The sequence below is a fragment of the Capsicum annuum genome, chromosome 12 (assembly GCF_002878395.1).
Source record: "Capsicum annuum cultivar UCD-10X-F1 chromosome 12, UCD10Xv1.1, whole genome shotgun sequence".
Taxonomy (NCBI): Eukaryota; Viridiplantae; Streptophyta; class Magnoliopsida; order Solanales; family Solanaceae; genus Capsicum; species Capsicum annuum.
Genome location: NC_061122.1, coordinates 23,702,049 through 23,718,552, shown reverse-complemented (window position 1 = coordinate 23,718,552; position 16,504 = coordinate 23,702,049). Strand labels below are relative to the sequence as shown.

The 16,504-nt window shown below is 33.5% G+C and overlaps 2 protein-coding genes across 4 annotated transcripts; both read right to left on the bottom strand.

Moving 5' to 3' along the window:
• Nucleotides 1-5,853: 5,853 nt before the first annotated feature.
• Nucleotides 5,854-7,936, bottom strand: LOC107851088 (40S ribosomal protein S17). The gene is made up of 2 exons (XM_016695999.2): nucleotides 7,799-7,936; nucleotides 5,854-6,462 (listed from the first exon to the last, which is right to left on the bottom strand). The coding sequence occupies exon 2, from the start codon at nucleotides 6,433-6,435 to the stop codon at nucleotides 5,998-6,000; it is 438 nt and encodes a 145-aa protein (XP_016551485.1). The 5' UTR covers nucleotides 6,436-6,462; nucleotides 7,799-7,936; the 3' UTR covers nucleotides 5,854-5,997.
• Nucleotides 7,937-8,884: 948 nt separating this feature from the next.
• Nucleotides 8,885-13,091, bottom strand: LOC107851619 (pentatricopeptide repeat-containing protein At5g04780, mitochondrial). 3 transcript variants are annotated; one of them, XM_016696700.2, is made up of 2 exons: nucleotides 10,853-13,091; nucleotides 8,885-9,740 (listed from the first exon to the last, which is right to left on the bottom strand). In XM_016696700.2, the coding sequence occupies exon 1, from the start codon at nucleotides 12,983-12,985 to the stop codon at nucleotides 11,114-11,116; it is 1,872 nt and encodes a 623-aa protein (XP_016552186.2). In that variant the 5' UTR covers nucleotides 12,986-13,091; the 3' UTR covers nucleotides 8,885-9,740; nucleotides 10,853-11,113. The 3 variants fall into 3 exon arrangements, with proteins under 3 accessions (XP_016552186.2, XP_016552187.2, XP_016552188.2); XM_016696701.2 differs by having other exon boundaries at nucleotides 8,885-9,562; XM_016696702.2 differs by having other exon boundaries at nucleotides 8,885-9,344.
• Nucleotides 13,092-16,504: the final 3,413 nt, after the last annotated feature.

Below are 16,504 nucleotides of genomic sequence, written 5' to 3'. Positions count from 1 at the left end.
ATTCCTTGGTAGTCTTAATTATATTTCTCCTTTTTATAAAAATCTGTCTAGAGATTTAGCTCCTTTGTATGATAGACTGAAAAAGGATTACAAAATGCGTTGGACTCAAGTTCACACTGAATTGGCAAAATTAATTAAAAAATGAGTTCAATCTCTTCCTTGTACTTCTCTTGCAAATCCTAACTGGTTAAAGATTGTTGAAACTGATACTTCGAATATTGGGTATGGCGAACAAGTTAATCACCATACAAAAATAAAATGTTTGATTAGATTTTATTCTGGTAAATGGACCGAAAGCCAGAAAAAATACGCCACAGTAGCTCATGAAATGTTAACTATTGTAAAATATGTTTTAAAATTTCAAGATGATTTGTATGACCGAAAATTCATAGTCAGAAGTGATGCTCAATCCATTAAATATATGTTTGACAAAGACTTTAAACATGATGCCTCTAAATTAATATTTGTAAGATGGCAAGCTCAATTAGCCCCTTTTGATTTTGAAATACAATATAAGAAGGGTAGTGAAAATTTTTTGCCTGATTTTCTATCTCGAGAATATTTAACATGAATTTTCACACGTACTTCCTCTCCGAAAAAACTATAATTACTATTATCAAATGCATTCCTTTAAACGAAGATATTCATTTTCTTATCCTAGAAAATCTGGTTCGTGATATAATAGAAGAAGAATTATTTCTTAACCTCGATGAATTTATTGATAATGATATTTATTGGTTTGACATTAACTCAAGTGACTAGTATTTACAGGATTAAAAGAGATAATGAAGCTCTTTCTGCACTTCTTCTTAAAAAATTCTTAATCACTTTTATAAAGGCAACTCCTTTAAATGCGGATATGCACATGCTTATATTACGGAAGGTCACTAATGACCTTATCACAAAGGACACACTTTATGAAGATTTATTCGAATATATGTTATGGTATGCTGATCAAATTCCTGATTATTAATGTAGCATGGATCCACCCTGGCAAACAGCCAGAGGACGTGGTAGAGGTGGACGAATTCAAAACTCTTCATATTACAGAGGACGAACAAACCCTACTTATTATGGTAATAGAAATAATTCTACATATAGCTCTGCAAGTTCTAATTTTCTGATATTACAACACGGAAATAGAACTTTGGTCAATTCAAAAATTATCCAGGAAGGATCATCATAAAAAACTCAGAATATTAGTCCCTCAATTCATTTGGAAGTTATCCCAGAAGATCATCCTTTGTACAAATAATTTCAATCTTATATATCTGATCAGCAAAAAATTGCAGATTCATTTGTATCTATAGTCCAAGAAAACTCCGAAAAACCCACATATGAGAAATTGGATGCCAGAGAACTCATCCTACTTATTGAAAATCCGCATATTCCTCGACAAGAAAATTCTGAAGAAGCATGACGATTACTCCAAAAATACTTAACCACTAATGTTTATTTCACCGGAGAATCATATAAAACACGAACTTTTTATGAAAATATTTTGATTCAGACATTCAGTACAGATTTTGAGCACAGTCCAATGGGAGACACTACCCCAGGTGTACATGGATACTCCAAGATGATTATTAAAAGGCTTATTTCTATTGAAGAATGAGGAATTTCATCTATGACTCAAAAATCTATGCCTATGGGACCAATGGGACAGTCTCAGATAAATTTCACATATTGAAATTATATTAAGGCATTTCTCAAGTTTTGTATTATAATAATATTAAACAAAAACATACATGATTTATAAAAATTTGTGTCAAGGTTTTTGATAAATCCATTTCTATTTGATTTGTGCAATGGTGGACTTATCACGGACCTACCGTCAAAATATTACCACCAGAATATTCTTCTTTTTATCATACATGAAAAAAATCCTCACCCTTCTTACTGAATTATACCTTTCTGAACATATTTGTAAAATCGACACTATTGACCAAATGTATTTCTTTATAGAATTCTCTATCCCTTGGATTCATAGATGGTCGGTTGAAATAGGTTATACTAGCCAACAAATTCCTGCTTTATACAGAGTATTTTATTGTAATTTTTGAGACAAGCCAACTAGTGAAGATCCAACTACAAAACTCACATATGGACATGATCAACGAGAAAATATCGTCAAGAGAATTACTGGATATGAACAGACTCCTCAAAAATCAATTCTAGTTGAAGATAACAATCTCAATTATGTTTCCAGTAGAATATCAGCTTACGATAGAAATAAAATGGAGATTGAACAATACTTAGCAGAAGTTCGACATAAATTACTCCAAACGGTTGAACAAAATTCAGATATATCAATGAAAAGTGATGAAGTAAACATTGAAGATATTACAGAGTCCCAACCGCCAGAAATTATGGGCGAAACAGATGAAGTTATTGAAAAAGCTGAAGCATTTATAGAAAATGAAATGGAAAAGATCAGGCGGGACCCATCAGTTAAATTATTAAAAACTTTTACTATGCTATTCACAGGGACTCACCCAGTACTGTGCAAGATTCCTTCTTTTCCTATTTAAAGCTACCTCAGTCAGTTGTAAGAGGAGCAAGTTTTTCCTATTATTTTCAATCTAAAAGCTCTCCCTTCTCTCTAGATCCTCTCTCTTGTAAAATATATCTCGAAGATAAATAAGAAGGCACTAGCCACTGTTTGTTAATATTTTTAGGCCTTGCTTCCGGCTATTAAGGTATATACTACTTTCTTATTTGCGTGCATTTAATACAACTTCTACCCTCGTCCAACTGTGACTATATCCGGCTACAAGACTTCTTATATCTATATTGAAGGTCTAACTACACTTACATGATAACTATGAAAGATCCAGACTCTATCAAAATATAATAAAATTTTTCTATAGTTTCTTGACTTGGTTCCGAAATGGTGGTACAGTCGAATTTAATACACTTATGATAGCCTTGTCTCTGTAACTACGTCTAGTAAGTTGTGTCTCTTTAGCCCGTTGTACTGATACGAAAAGGGCGACTTCTTCACAATTAGAACTTCTAGACACATCGGTTTAACATAAGGTTATTAAATCTCGGATAGACCCCTTGTTTGGATAAAAGATTCCATACAGTCATTAAACTATTTGAAATTCTTTTTTATTTCGATTGGTGCTTTGGTTCGATTTTCCAACTTTGACGTATAATCCGATATTGTTACATGGTCTGGCAGGCTGAGCGGCATACCCCAGCCTAGTGAGATCCTGTCAATGGTATAATAATAATAATAATAATAATAATAATAATAATAATAATAATAATATGAATAGACTGCTGATGGCACTGTAAAGATCAGATTTTCTGATTCTTTGCCTCTACTTAATAGAGCTGATGATTTGCGTATAGCATCATCATCGAGACTAAAAAGATCAACATCTTCTTACATATTCCCTGTTGATTACATTGTTAGATCTGCTCCTTTGCTGTGATATCATTATCACGGATGGGATTTATTCGTAATCCATTAAATTTTTCTACTAATAACTTCACTATATTTTTGAAGTCATTATTCAGCCGGATCGCTTCAAATGATATTGCCAGGAACATTTACAAGCAAATCATAAACTCATAGGAATAGCCTTAACTCAAAATGGGTCTAAAACACAGCCCTTGATGCTCTTCTGGCTAACAAGCCTTCCAATTAGACCTCCGGCATAGAGCCTGAATCAAAACTATTACTGCAAGTCTATGTAGTGCGACCTTAATATCATTTGGATGATTTGATTCTTATTTGAACAACGTATGTCATTTCATAAATGTAATATAATCTGTCATAGTTCAACACAAAGAGTTTAGCCCATCATAGGCTAATGAATAAGTAAAGTAAAAATAAATTTAAAATACAAAAATTCTAAATTAACCTTAAGTGTCTGTTTGGATGGTGGTTTTCCATGGTATGGTATGGTATGATTACTAAGAGAACCATGTTTGTTTTGATTGTTTCTTAAAAGCTATGGTATGGTTCCTTTTCATGGTTTGGTAAACATAAAATTTCCTAATTTACAGAACCACTGATTTGGTGGTATCCCATGATTTTCTTCTTTCTTTTTTCAATTATGTCCTTACCTAATATTAATAAATCCTATTTTACCCTTTTACCCTATATTACTTTCAACTCTAAATACGTTATATTTTTACGTTTTTTGCTCATCGTTCTCCTTTGTGGGATTCTCCTGTGGTTTTCCTCTACGTTTTTCTTCGTTCTTCCGCCTTCAGTCTCCTCTTCTACTCTCGTTCTCTTTTTCTAGGTTTGTCTTTTCAAACGTAACTACTCATTGTTTTCTTTTTGTGTTCTTGTCCGTCGAATAATTTTTTTGTCAAGAAATTGGTCAAGTATGAAATTATGTCAGACATTCTTACTACTTCTCTTTCCTAATTTCAAGGTGTATTCTGTGAGCCAATCCCGAAATTCATAAGTGATTCAACTTAGGATTCCAATTATTTGTCACTATGCCAACTTTATTGGACTACATGAACCCGTTTGAACACATTTATCCATATTATGATTGTTTTCATACTATTTTAATTAGTACACAGTACATACGAAGGAATAGAGCAAGCATCCCATACTTCATGAAGAATATGCATAATGCATTATTCATTCATATCAATTCTCATGAAAGGGAGATGATGCATTCAATTTTCTGAAAATTACACAAATATACAACTTATGTTTCCAATGTTACAAAAAATCTCAATTCCCTAAACATATTACAAAAATCTCAACATATACATAGAATGTTATGTATATATCGGCTATGTTATGTATATTAATAGGGAGAGAAAGTAAAGTAATTAAAAAAGTATGAGAGAGTGTAATTACTTTCAAAACGGTTAATATTTATATTATTTATATTTCAATTTTTTGATTCCATTTTTATAGTAGATATGCATTCTTAGTTTGTAATTCTTCAACAAATTCCTAAAGCAATATCAACTAAAAGTTCCACTAGATCATTCACTGGTGGCACGTAATTGAATATGCAAATCAGGGAACAACTAAAACTAACAATAACAACCTTAAGAAAAAAAATATGATGAAGAAACAAATAACTTAATATATTTACAAAGTATAATTTGTGATAAATTTATATAAAAAAAAATTATTTCATTAATAATTATTGATACATTTAAAATTTATAATTATTGAGGACATTTTAGTAAATTTATTCATTACAATACAGTACCATACCATCAAACCAAACAATAAAACTATTATTAAACAACCACGAACAATACAGTCTATCCAAACACTGTATTGTACTATACTATACAGTACCATACCATACATTATGAAATCATGGCAAACCACAATCCATGATGGATTGTTATGAAACCATGGCAAACCACAATCCAAACAAGCTGATGGATTGTGCTTAGAAGCAAAGAACTTTTTATTCCACACTCAGAATATTTTTACAAATGAGCGAGAAAGTATTCTATAATAATAATAATAATTTCTCTTACATATAAATGGATTGTTGTAGCCACAAAAAGATAAATTAGTGGTACACCAATCCTCCACTTATAAATAAGAGAAGATAAGAGAAAATAACGTACGACCAAATAACACTGATTCTGAAGAATCTAATCCCAGATTCACAGAAACAGAATGCATCTAAAAATGCCAGTAAGATGATCCTGAGTACATAAAACTCAAAAGGGCAAATATCTGCTATTATACTCAACCAGAAACCCAACGTGACTATTCTATTTCATTCTATGAAGGAAAAAGAAAGTGAATCGACTAAACATAAGAACAATGCTGCACCATGTGAACACTCTCCAGCAGCAAGTAAATGCAATTGGAAATAGATAGCATGCATATAGAACTAACGATTCAAGAGTTCAACCATCATCACTCAAAACTAAATAACATAAACTTGGTCTTAACAATCCTTGAACAAAATTAGGGAAATATCTAAAACATGTAGTCTACCAAAAACATTCATTTTAAATTTGTTCACATCTTATATTGTGGACTTAGTATTTCCTGCCAAAACCGCCAGCACCACGACCAAAGGTTGGGAGAGTAGCTGCTACTGCTTGTGGTTCTGCAGCTTGCTTGACAACACCAGGAAGTTCAGCCATGCCAAGGGCTGAAAGCATGTCAAGGGTCTCCTTGTCGACCTCAATCAGATCAGTCTTAATGGCAGACTCATCAGGGACAAAGTCCATACGTCTCTCACGCTCCTCCTCTTGCAATTTCAGGGAGATGCCTCTAACTGGTCCCTTCTGAATTCGCTTCATAAGGTGAGTGGAGAACCCGGCAATCTTGTTGCGGAGACGCTTTGAAGGAATTATGGCAACCTCCTCCAATATCTTCTTGTTCGTGTGGAAATCCAAGGTCATCTTCGAGTAGTACCTCTCAATTACCTGTCTTGATGACTTCTTCACAGTCTTGGTGCGTACACGACCCATCCTTGCTGAAGCTTCTTAGTATGAAACCTGTTAAATAAGCAAAACAAAATTACTGAAACAGTACTTCACAGTTAATCTCTAGGTGCCGTACTTGAATTTTGTGAATTAGTTAATCCTCAGATACCAAATAAGACCAATCAGACACTAATCAATGACTCAATCACAAAAAAGTTAGGGTCAATTAAATGAATCCTCTATAACTATGCACTCCATTAAGGTTGAAAGAATACTTCAAATACTAGTTTTAATAATGAAGGTGTAAGGGCCCACTAGACAGCACCCCTCCAAATACTACTTGCAAATTGTTAGACTTTTTTGGTAACTAACAATTATCGATCACCATTATATCTATACAAAATGATACCATAGCCACACAGCTATCAATCAAGAAAGAATGAACGAACAAAAGCCTACATCTTAAACAAGATAAGTATTAGTAACTTCATGCCAGGAGCAGCTCTCACATTACATATTCAAGATATCTCTCTAGAAATGCAGTCTGTCCTCTAATTCTTAAATTATTGACTTTTAAAGCATACGAATCAACTAATCAGTCAAATTTCTTTCATGTGAAGCATATATAGCAAAATGGCCAATCGTTTACTCAAATAAACCAATTCAAAACACTAAAAGAAATCTAAAATCTCCTCACAGCAGGTTTTATTCAAATTCTTGTTACGCTCATCGAATTTCTTATAAGAGATTTCGTAATGATGTACCCCTGTAACAAGATTCAGAGGAAAATTCCAATTACAGGACACTGATACCTTACTTCCTCGGTATAATGACATGAAACACTACAATCCTAAAACACAGATCTACTCCCATTACTTCCTTCTCTGCAGTGCGTTGGATCATTCTTTCTTGATCCAAGGGTCTATGCGGAACAGTCTCTCTACCTCAAAGGTACGGGTTAAGGTCCACGTACAGGCAACACTCCCTAGAACCCATACTCAATAAACAAGATCCAGTTACCTTAACTTCAAACTATATATGTTAACCTACGTTGCTTGGACTATCCAAAAATACTGCCGCACCCATGTCAAATCCTTCAAAAACACCCAACTCTCATAGGATCCAACACAGACATTTTTTGAAGAGTCCGAGCAACATATGTTTTAACTACTCCAAACTTCATTATTAGTTAGTACAGCAAACATAATTCATCAAACATAGTAACAAAATGTAAACAACAACAACATACGAATAGTAACAGAATATCGATTAGTACCAAATTAAGCTACTAGCTGAAAAAATAGTTGATAATTTGTAAATGTAAAGTGGAACAATTAGATTTAGGAGCAGGTAAAAATCATGTAAGTATAATAATATAATTAGACTAAGGAGAAAGGAAGAGAAGTACTTGGAAGATTTGGAGCAGCGGAGGATTGGAGTGCGCCAACTGAGAAAATGGTATTGTATGGAAAACAATATAAGAGAACGAGGTTAGGGTTTAGTATGGTCACTCCGAAATAATGGGCCCAGAAAAGCTTTGTTTTCTTCCTTTTTGGCCCAATTGTTTTGGGCCATTCATATGTTTTGCGAAAAGTGGACCGGAAAAATAGTTCTTTGAAAAAAATACATCGGACAATGAATCATAGTATTTAGGAGAGACAATATAAACATACATCTTAACTTGTCATATTTATGCAAATTATGTATCTTTGTTGAATGTATCGGGAGCTAATTATGTATCTCGACAGACCCAAAATCGAAATATCCAGTAGTTATGCAAAATGTCTGAATTTTATGTAATTAAACTCCAAATTTATCGGGATTTATGTTGTTTGCCCTATTATTTAATAGCAAAGGATAAAATGAACACAAAATGGTAAATTATCCACTGATTTTTTAAACTAGACAAGTAAGATGGACGGAGGTAGCAGTAAATAAGATCTTGTATTGCTCCCTACGTTCTCTTTTACTTGTCTAACATCAACAACAATATATCCATTATATCAAAAACAAATGTCCACCTTCTTTTTTCTATTTAGAGCATCAAAAGATAATTTATCACTTAGTTTTTAATTTATTATATTCAACCGGTGATATAGTGAAATTGTTACTCTATTTATGTACCTTAGGACCTCAAGGAGTGTGCCAAATTGGACAAGTAAAAAATTAAAGAAGAAAGTAGTACTAAACATAACAAAATTTTACAAAACATAATAGATCTACTCATATATATGAGATCTCCCAACATGGGCTATTTGGGTAAGATTTGAACTGAATTTTAGTCCAGTCCATTGAAGTTCAACGTTAAAATCGAATTGTATTAAAAACACATACCAAAATTGTATTTAACACAAATATATTTCAGCTGTATATTTCTCACTATAGTTGTGTGAAAGTGAGTATTGACACGCACGTATATGTTTAATGTTTTGTGTGTGTACGAGATGCATGCTGATGCCCCTACGCCCCCTATCACGTAAACTTGAAGATATACCCAAAAATTATAATGTAATATTTCAAATATTATAAGTATTCCTGATCAAGAAGGAAAAGGAGAATGTTAAACTCCAACGCACAAAAATAAATGCTTGGACAACGTATAGGGAAAAAACTTCCTCATTGCAGTTCCACTAAAAATTACATATAGTGAAAAGAAAAAAAGTGCAGTTTGATGCACAAAGCATCCCATGTTCATGCATGGTCAAGGAAGGGTTGCACCCCAAGGAGTGTAATTTAGATAGTTGTGCATGGCTTGAACCCGTGACAAAGGTCACACGGATAAAATTTCACCGTTGCTCCAAGGCTCCCCTTCAAAAAATTACATACAGTATACATATTTTTGGCTACCTTATTACAATCTCTATTCCCACTTCTCTGAGCTAAAATATCAGCTAGAAGAACTACCAACTCGATCATATCCTTTTCTTCCACTTGCTAATGATTTGACAAACCCCCTGCAAATGAAATGTCCAAAATTCAGGAGGTAATGAGCTGTGCAGCATCGGGAGTGAATATTATTTCTTTACATTCACCAACCAGGCTACTACTATACTCTTCCTGTCAAGCTATCAGTTCTTGTTTGACCCAAAATAAACAATAATCCCTCCTGCTGAGTGAGGAGACTATTAGTACTGTTATGATTCTCCCCTTTCTTAGTCTCCCAAATTTCCACCTGAAAGTAGTCAGAAATCAGCAGCAGTGGAGGAATTTTCATCGGTCTAGTTCCATTATCGCGAAGTATCCTTGTTTTTCTCAAGGACCATAAGACTCTAGATGACTCGGTGATTCATCTCTTGATTATAATTCCTGGATAACTTTTCTTTGGTGACACTGAGTTGCCAGCACTGACCCTGTAAACAGGTAATGAACACCTTTGGTATCTAGTAGAGTTCTAAAAACACCAAATTTTATTGAAGAATTAGTTTCCTAACACTGAATTTTTTTAGAAAGGTCATGATAAATGGAGAAAGCTCTCTTAGTGAATCACCTAGGAAATGGCATCTCATTGCCTCGAGGCCATAAACTCACAGGAAAACCAATTTTTTGTGGCATCATTTTCTCTTCATAAGTTCATTTATTTGCTTTGCTTAGAAGTTAAAAGGCACACAACCTACATAAGCAACACCAGGGTCATCATCCAGATTTTTCTTCTTCTTTTGGTTGTGATTTCAGTCCTAATTTCTTTGAATATCTTTGCGATTGGCTGCTAAGAGGTGTATACTTCAACACACATGCAGCAGAGAGGAAAAGTTATTGCCTTTCACAAGAAGATGTCAATCTACTTAGTAAAAAAAGATGAAGATGATCTCTATCTACACCTGATCTCACTATAAACAGTTTTCATGAGAAAGTTGGGAAGTTCTTATGAGATTTGACTAAACATAATAAAAGGGAGCATCTTGAGAATGAAGAGTGTCTGCTTTTACAAAGTCGTGCAATTGGAACACACAGATAAGTGGAGAAAACAATTGTAGGCAAACCTAACAAAAGCAGCATGTTGAGAACGGAAGTGTGTCTGACTTTACGAAGTTTTGCTTTGAAAGATACAGGTCAGAGAAGAACAAGTATTGGTTTTGCCAGTCTACCAGCTGTACAATGCCGGAGTATTACACTTTGGACCTACTAGTTCTTTTTCTATGCACTAATACAACAACTAATAGCAATAACAGATGCTGCTTTCATCAAACCTTAGCTATCTTAGTAAGGGAAACTTAAGTTCTTGATAAGTAAAAATACTAAAGATACTACCCAAGTATTAAGTGTTGATTCTTGAGCCCTTACATGTAAAAAGAGGGGGAATCCTCTGTACTCAAAAATCCACTATAAAAATGAGCCAAGTTATTCAGAAAAGAGCAGTGAACTAGCTAAATGTGGACTCAAAAGAATTCAAGAATGAAAAGGATTCTCTAGAAGAGGAAAAAAGTCGAGAATAGTATCTTTGAGAAAACAAATAGTCACTCACCGAACATGATTGTCGGCAAGAGGAATGACTGAGAGCATTCTGACCCCCAGCTTGTTTACATAGTTTGTGATCACATCCGATGCTCGGAGGTTTTTCACCATCTTGTTGTTTTTAAGAGATTATGTTGAGATAACAGGTAATAAACTTCTCCATGATATAATGTCTCTGATTTCTTATACATTTTGGGGTCCAAAAGCAACAGATTTTAGTTACTTTTTCCACCTTCCTGAAGGGATCTTAAATCCAAACCAGTTACATTCTTTACCAAAATTCTCCACATGAACAAGATCCATTAGAAAAATGATGAAAACGATTAACATCTCTAACAATTATTTCCCTCCCTGTTACTTTTGAAGCAAACTTCATAAAAGAATGACAGTCCCCACAGATCCTGAGGTTCTTCATAATTCTTATAGGAGCACTCGAAGGCAAACACATCAACCCAAACGTAAAAGCAAGCTTCTCACTATGATGTCTCAGTAGCTCATGTTTTCTGCTCACTTCCACATCGTGCAGGTCGTGTTCTGTTTGACCTTTGTAGCCTAACTTCTCCATATCTATCAACAACTCATCCAATCTTGAATAAACCTCTGCAATGCTTTGATGATTTCTCTCCCCGACCATGAATGTGTGAACCTTGTCTTTTATTTGTATCCAACTCTTGCCTCTTTCTTTCTTCGCTTCACTATCTTTGAGAAGCTTTCTAGTTGATGCAACGTCGGCCCACCTTTTCTTGGAAGCATATATGTTCGAAAGCAAGACGTGGTTCCCAGCATTATTCGGCTCGAGCTCAAACATATGTTTAGCAGCAATTTCAGCCACCTCAACATTTCCATGGACCCTGCAAGAGGCCAAGACAGAACCCCACATAGAAGGAGTTGCAGCAAAAGGCATATTTTCTATCAAATCCTTAGCTTCTTCAACCAAGCCTTTTCTACCAAGAATGTCAACCATACACGAATAATGATACACATTAGGAGATAAATTATGTTCTTTCTTCATCTTGTCAAAATACATCCGCCCCTTGTCAACAAGACCCATATGACCACAAGCAGATAGCACCGAGACATAAGTCAACTCATTCGGACAAAATCCCGCTAATTGCATTTTCTCAAACAACGTCATGGCCTCTAAAGGCCGTGCATTTCTAGCCAAGCCAGAAATCATTGAATTCCATATCACATCATTCTTCACCTCAGCATTCAAAAAAACAATATAAGCTTCGTCAATACTTCCACATCTTGCATATAAGTCCACAAGAGATGCAGCCACATAAACATTGGCACCAAAACCAGTTTTCCATACTATAGCATGCACTTCGTTCCCTTCTAACAAAGCAGCCATCACAGCACAAGCAGATATAACCGAAGAAAGTGTAAACTGATTATGCTCTATCCCAGCTTTTTGTATCCCGTGAAAAAACATTATAGCCTCCTCATATAACTCATTTTGGACATATCCAGCAACCATTGAACTCCAAGTAACATCATTCCTCACAGACATAGAATCAAAAACCCGAAAAGCATCATTCATCAACCCGCATTTAGCATACACATCCACCAAAGCAGTCGACACAAAAACATTCGATTCCATCTCCACCTTAATCGCAAAACCATGCAATTGCTTACATTCTAAAACAGCAAACTTTGCAGCACACGCACAAAGAACTCCTGAAATTGTAAACCCACTAAACTCACTCCCTTCCCTTTGCATTCGAACGAAAAGACGAAGTGCTTCTTCTCCGTCTCTGTTCTGTATATACGCACCCATCAGGGTGTTCCAAGAAACAAGAACTCTTTGTGGCATTTCGTCAAACACCTTGCGAGCGGAATCAATGAGGCTGCATTTTGAGTACGTGTTGATGAGCATGTTTGCTGTTAATATATCATCTTCGTATCCGTATTTTATTATCTGTGTATGTATCGCTTTCCCATTTATTACAGTTGTTGTTTTTGCGCATTCTTGTATTGCGTAGTGCAAATAAGGTAGAGTGTTTGAATCTTTGTTTTCCCGCCAAATGATGTTTTTTTCTTCGTCGTCGTAGGTTGATTGGTGAAGTGTAGCATCGGCGACGGAGGAAAAATATCTCCGGCGAGCGGCATTGAGAAGCTTGCATTTTCGCAAGGCTTTCATTTCATGCTTTTCAGTTCACTCACAGAGTCGCTCGCACTGCTCAACCCACTTTGGAGTTCAACTGTTTAAAATAAAAAATAAATACTAGTATCACTTTTTTGAAAAGAATGTATTGGTTATTATTGTTGTTGAAAAGAATTGTTTTAGTTAAATTTCCAAAAGTGTTTTTAGGGAAGAAGTAAATAGAAAATTATTTTTTTCCTGATAAAATATTCGTATCACATATATGCAAAATTGATTTTATTTGATGTTTTGAAGTAATATTTAAATTATTTTAGTAATATTTAATTATTATTTAATATTTTTTAATATATTTATGTAATATAAATATTGATTGAGTCTTTTATAGTACGTATTTTTAAATTAAATTAAAATAAAAAATTTAATTAAAAATATTATAATAAATATTTAAAATAAATTTTCTCTATAAAATAATTTTAGTAGCAAAAGTCTATCGATACATGTCCTTTTTCGTCACTTATCTCGCAAAAGCAGTTCTTGAAAAAGATTGTGCAAACACAATCTTTTTATTAAAAAGCACATTTCAAATGAATTTACCAAACGCAGATTGCTTTTTTAAAAATCTATTTTATAAAAGTACTTCTCAAATAAGTAATTTTCTAACCGTAATTTCAAACGGGCTCTAAGATTGAATTTGAGAAAATACACTCCCTCTTTTTCAAATAGTTGTCATCATTTTTATTTGTATTTAAACTATCATTATTTATTACTCTTCTTTATTTAATATTTTTTTGCACTACTTTAAAGTCTCTTTAAATTAATATTACCGGGATCATGAAATATTATCAATTTGTAGAGACATTATTAATAGATAAATTAATATTTATTAATTTAAAGAATATTTCGAGATTCAATGAAGGTTAATTGTGATTACATCAAAATCATTGTACCTTACGAATTTATGTATCATATTTATTGAATTAATGCAAGAAATTAATTCATTATACATAAAATACATTATATCGACACCGCAAATTTCATTTTGGTTGGGGGAAGCCTCAAGGGATTTAAATGAACTCACTTTTGAAAACATTCATGAACTTGATGTCATGATTAGCAATCTCGATTACGACAACAAAATGGATGTTATTAGCTTGTTGAATTATCCGGGTGGAAATGGTACATATTTAGAGGTCTAGATTTTAGAAGAAATTGTGGATACCATTGAAGAAAAAAGTATTGATGATGAAGTTGAAGACTATACAATACCTTTGAAATTATTTATGCGTAAGGAAGCACTTATCGCGTCTAGAACTCTTCACAATTTTTTGGTACATTTTGAGAAGACAAAATTGAAATTTTTGAATGTAATAAAAAAATTAGAGATGGGCTTCACTTAGATTTAAATTTCAATAAAAAATATATTAAAAATTACACAAATACACAACTTATGTTTTAAATATTACAAAAAATCCTAACTCCCTAAACATATTACAAAAATCCCAACATATACACAGAATGCTATGTATATGTCGGCTATGTTATGTATATTAATAAGAAGAGAGAGTAAAGTAATTAAAAAAGTGGGAGAGAGTGTAATTATTTCCAAAAGGGTTAATATTTACAATAATTTCACTATAATCATATTTCACTAAATTGTCTTAGATATTTTTATAATTTTAAAATTATTAATTAATAATATTAATGAACCATGTACTATACTAGATGGGCTATGAGCAAGACGAGTGCTGGGCACAAATCCAATATTTTTATTTTCAAGAAAATCATAAGGGTGCAGGCATACTCACAAACCCAACTGAAATAAAAGGTTCATGATGCATCTTAAAAAATGACAGGAATAAAACTACGAACATGTAATCATAGTATTTCTTATTAGTGCTCCTTGTTCTCGTTAAGTCGTGTAATCATATGTCATTTTTATTGAAATTTGCATCAACATATGTTACATAAATGATAATTTGGATAAAAAAGCTTAGATTTATATTTGAAGACCGAAAGGTTGTTAACACCATGGGTGTAAGTTATACTTTACAGGACTTCTTATGCTGTTTCAACTACTTGTGTACATCTCATTCTTAAGTGCTATTGGTGTGCAGGTCACTCCAAAGTGCAACATAGCTTAGCTGCAAGCAACAAAAATAAATACCATGTAAAAGAAATCTGTTGCTCTCAACATTTAAGCATCTAAATTCATCTGCTACAAGATCAACCTTCACACTAATGCGTGATCGGTATCAGATTCATAATCGGAGAAATATTTAAAGTGCCTTCAAAAATAAAAAAAACCAACAATCAATTAAAAAATAGTGCAATTCAAGGACTACTTACTCTTTAGCATCTAAGTTAAACGACCATAAGAATACTACAACGGAAAAGGGCCTAAAATGCCCATCACCTATTGGAAATGGTATAAAAATGTCTTTCATCCACCTTTGAGATCTAGAATGTCCTTCAACCTTTGGGATCCAAAATGCCTTTCACATCCACCTTTGAACTCCAAAATGCCCTTATATTTAACAACCTCAATATTTAATTAATTTTTTTTTTATTAGTGACGTGCCAACTTCTATTGATTAAAAAAAAATTAAAAACCCCACCCAGAAACTAATAGATCCATCCAAATTATCTTAAATTTCTAGTAAGCTTCGGCAAACTTAATAACCCTTTTGGAATCGACCTATTTAGATAATTTTTTTCATTTTAATCCTACTAAGTGATTGACACTCACCCAAAGATTCTGGAATTAGGCCAAACAAGTGGCTTTCGAGAGTGATCTATGTCTGCAAATTGTTGGCGATACAAATGCTTGGAGGCAAATTTTGAATTAATTTATTGATACTTGTATCAAGGGGAGACTTGGAGTAACTGGTAAAGTTGCTGCCATGTGACCAGGAGGTCACAAGTTCAAGCCTTGGACACAGCCTCTGGTAGAAATGCAAGATAAAGCTGCGTACGATACACTCTCGTGGTGGGGCCCTTCCCCGAACACCGCATATAATGGTAACTTTAGTGCACCGGGCTGTCCTTTTTTATACTTGTATCAAGGATCTTTAACTTAGAAGGTAAATTTTCAGTTAATTTATTGGTACTTGACTAAAAAAATGTACCAAACGAAGTACTAATAATACACAAAACTAATACATGCATTATTTTTTAATACACTCTACCAAATAATCCTTTACTTTTTTTGCCTAAACCCATTGAAATCTTTCCAGTGAAATTGTTTTTCCATAGCTGTAATACTTCCCGTTCCATATGCGTCAAAACTAAATTCCTCATCCTAAAATGTAAAACCTATAAAGCTAATTACACACTATCTATCAGAGATCGAGAGCTTCCTTAGTCTAGTTTGAGGTCCTTTTTTTGCACATTCAGAAAAATTAAATATGACCCATAGAATCCAAATCCTCACGATATCAAGAAACAATCAAATTAGACAAAAAAATATAGTAATAATATTCAAGTATATTGATGTATATTTTTCACTGCAAGATTAGGAATTAGATTCAAATCTGAAATCATACAGAAAAAATATAA

Excerpts from the sequence above, each read along its gene's own strand:
- LOC107851088 (XM_016695999.2), bottom strand. The coding sequence starts at position 6,435 with ATGGGTCGTGTACGCACCAAGACTGTGAAGAAGTCATCAAGACAGGTA.
- LOC107851619 (XM_016696700.2), bottom strand. The coding sequence starts at position 12,985 with ATGAAAGCCTTGCGAAAATGCAAGCTTCTCAATGCCGCTCGCCGGAGA.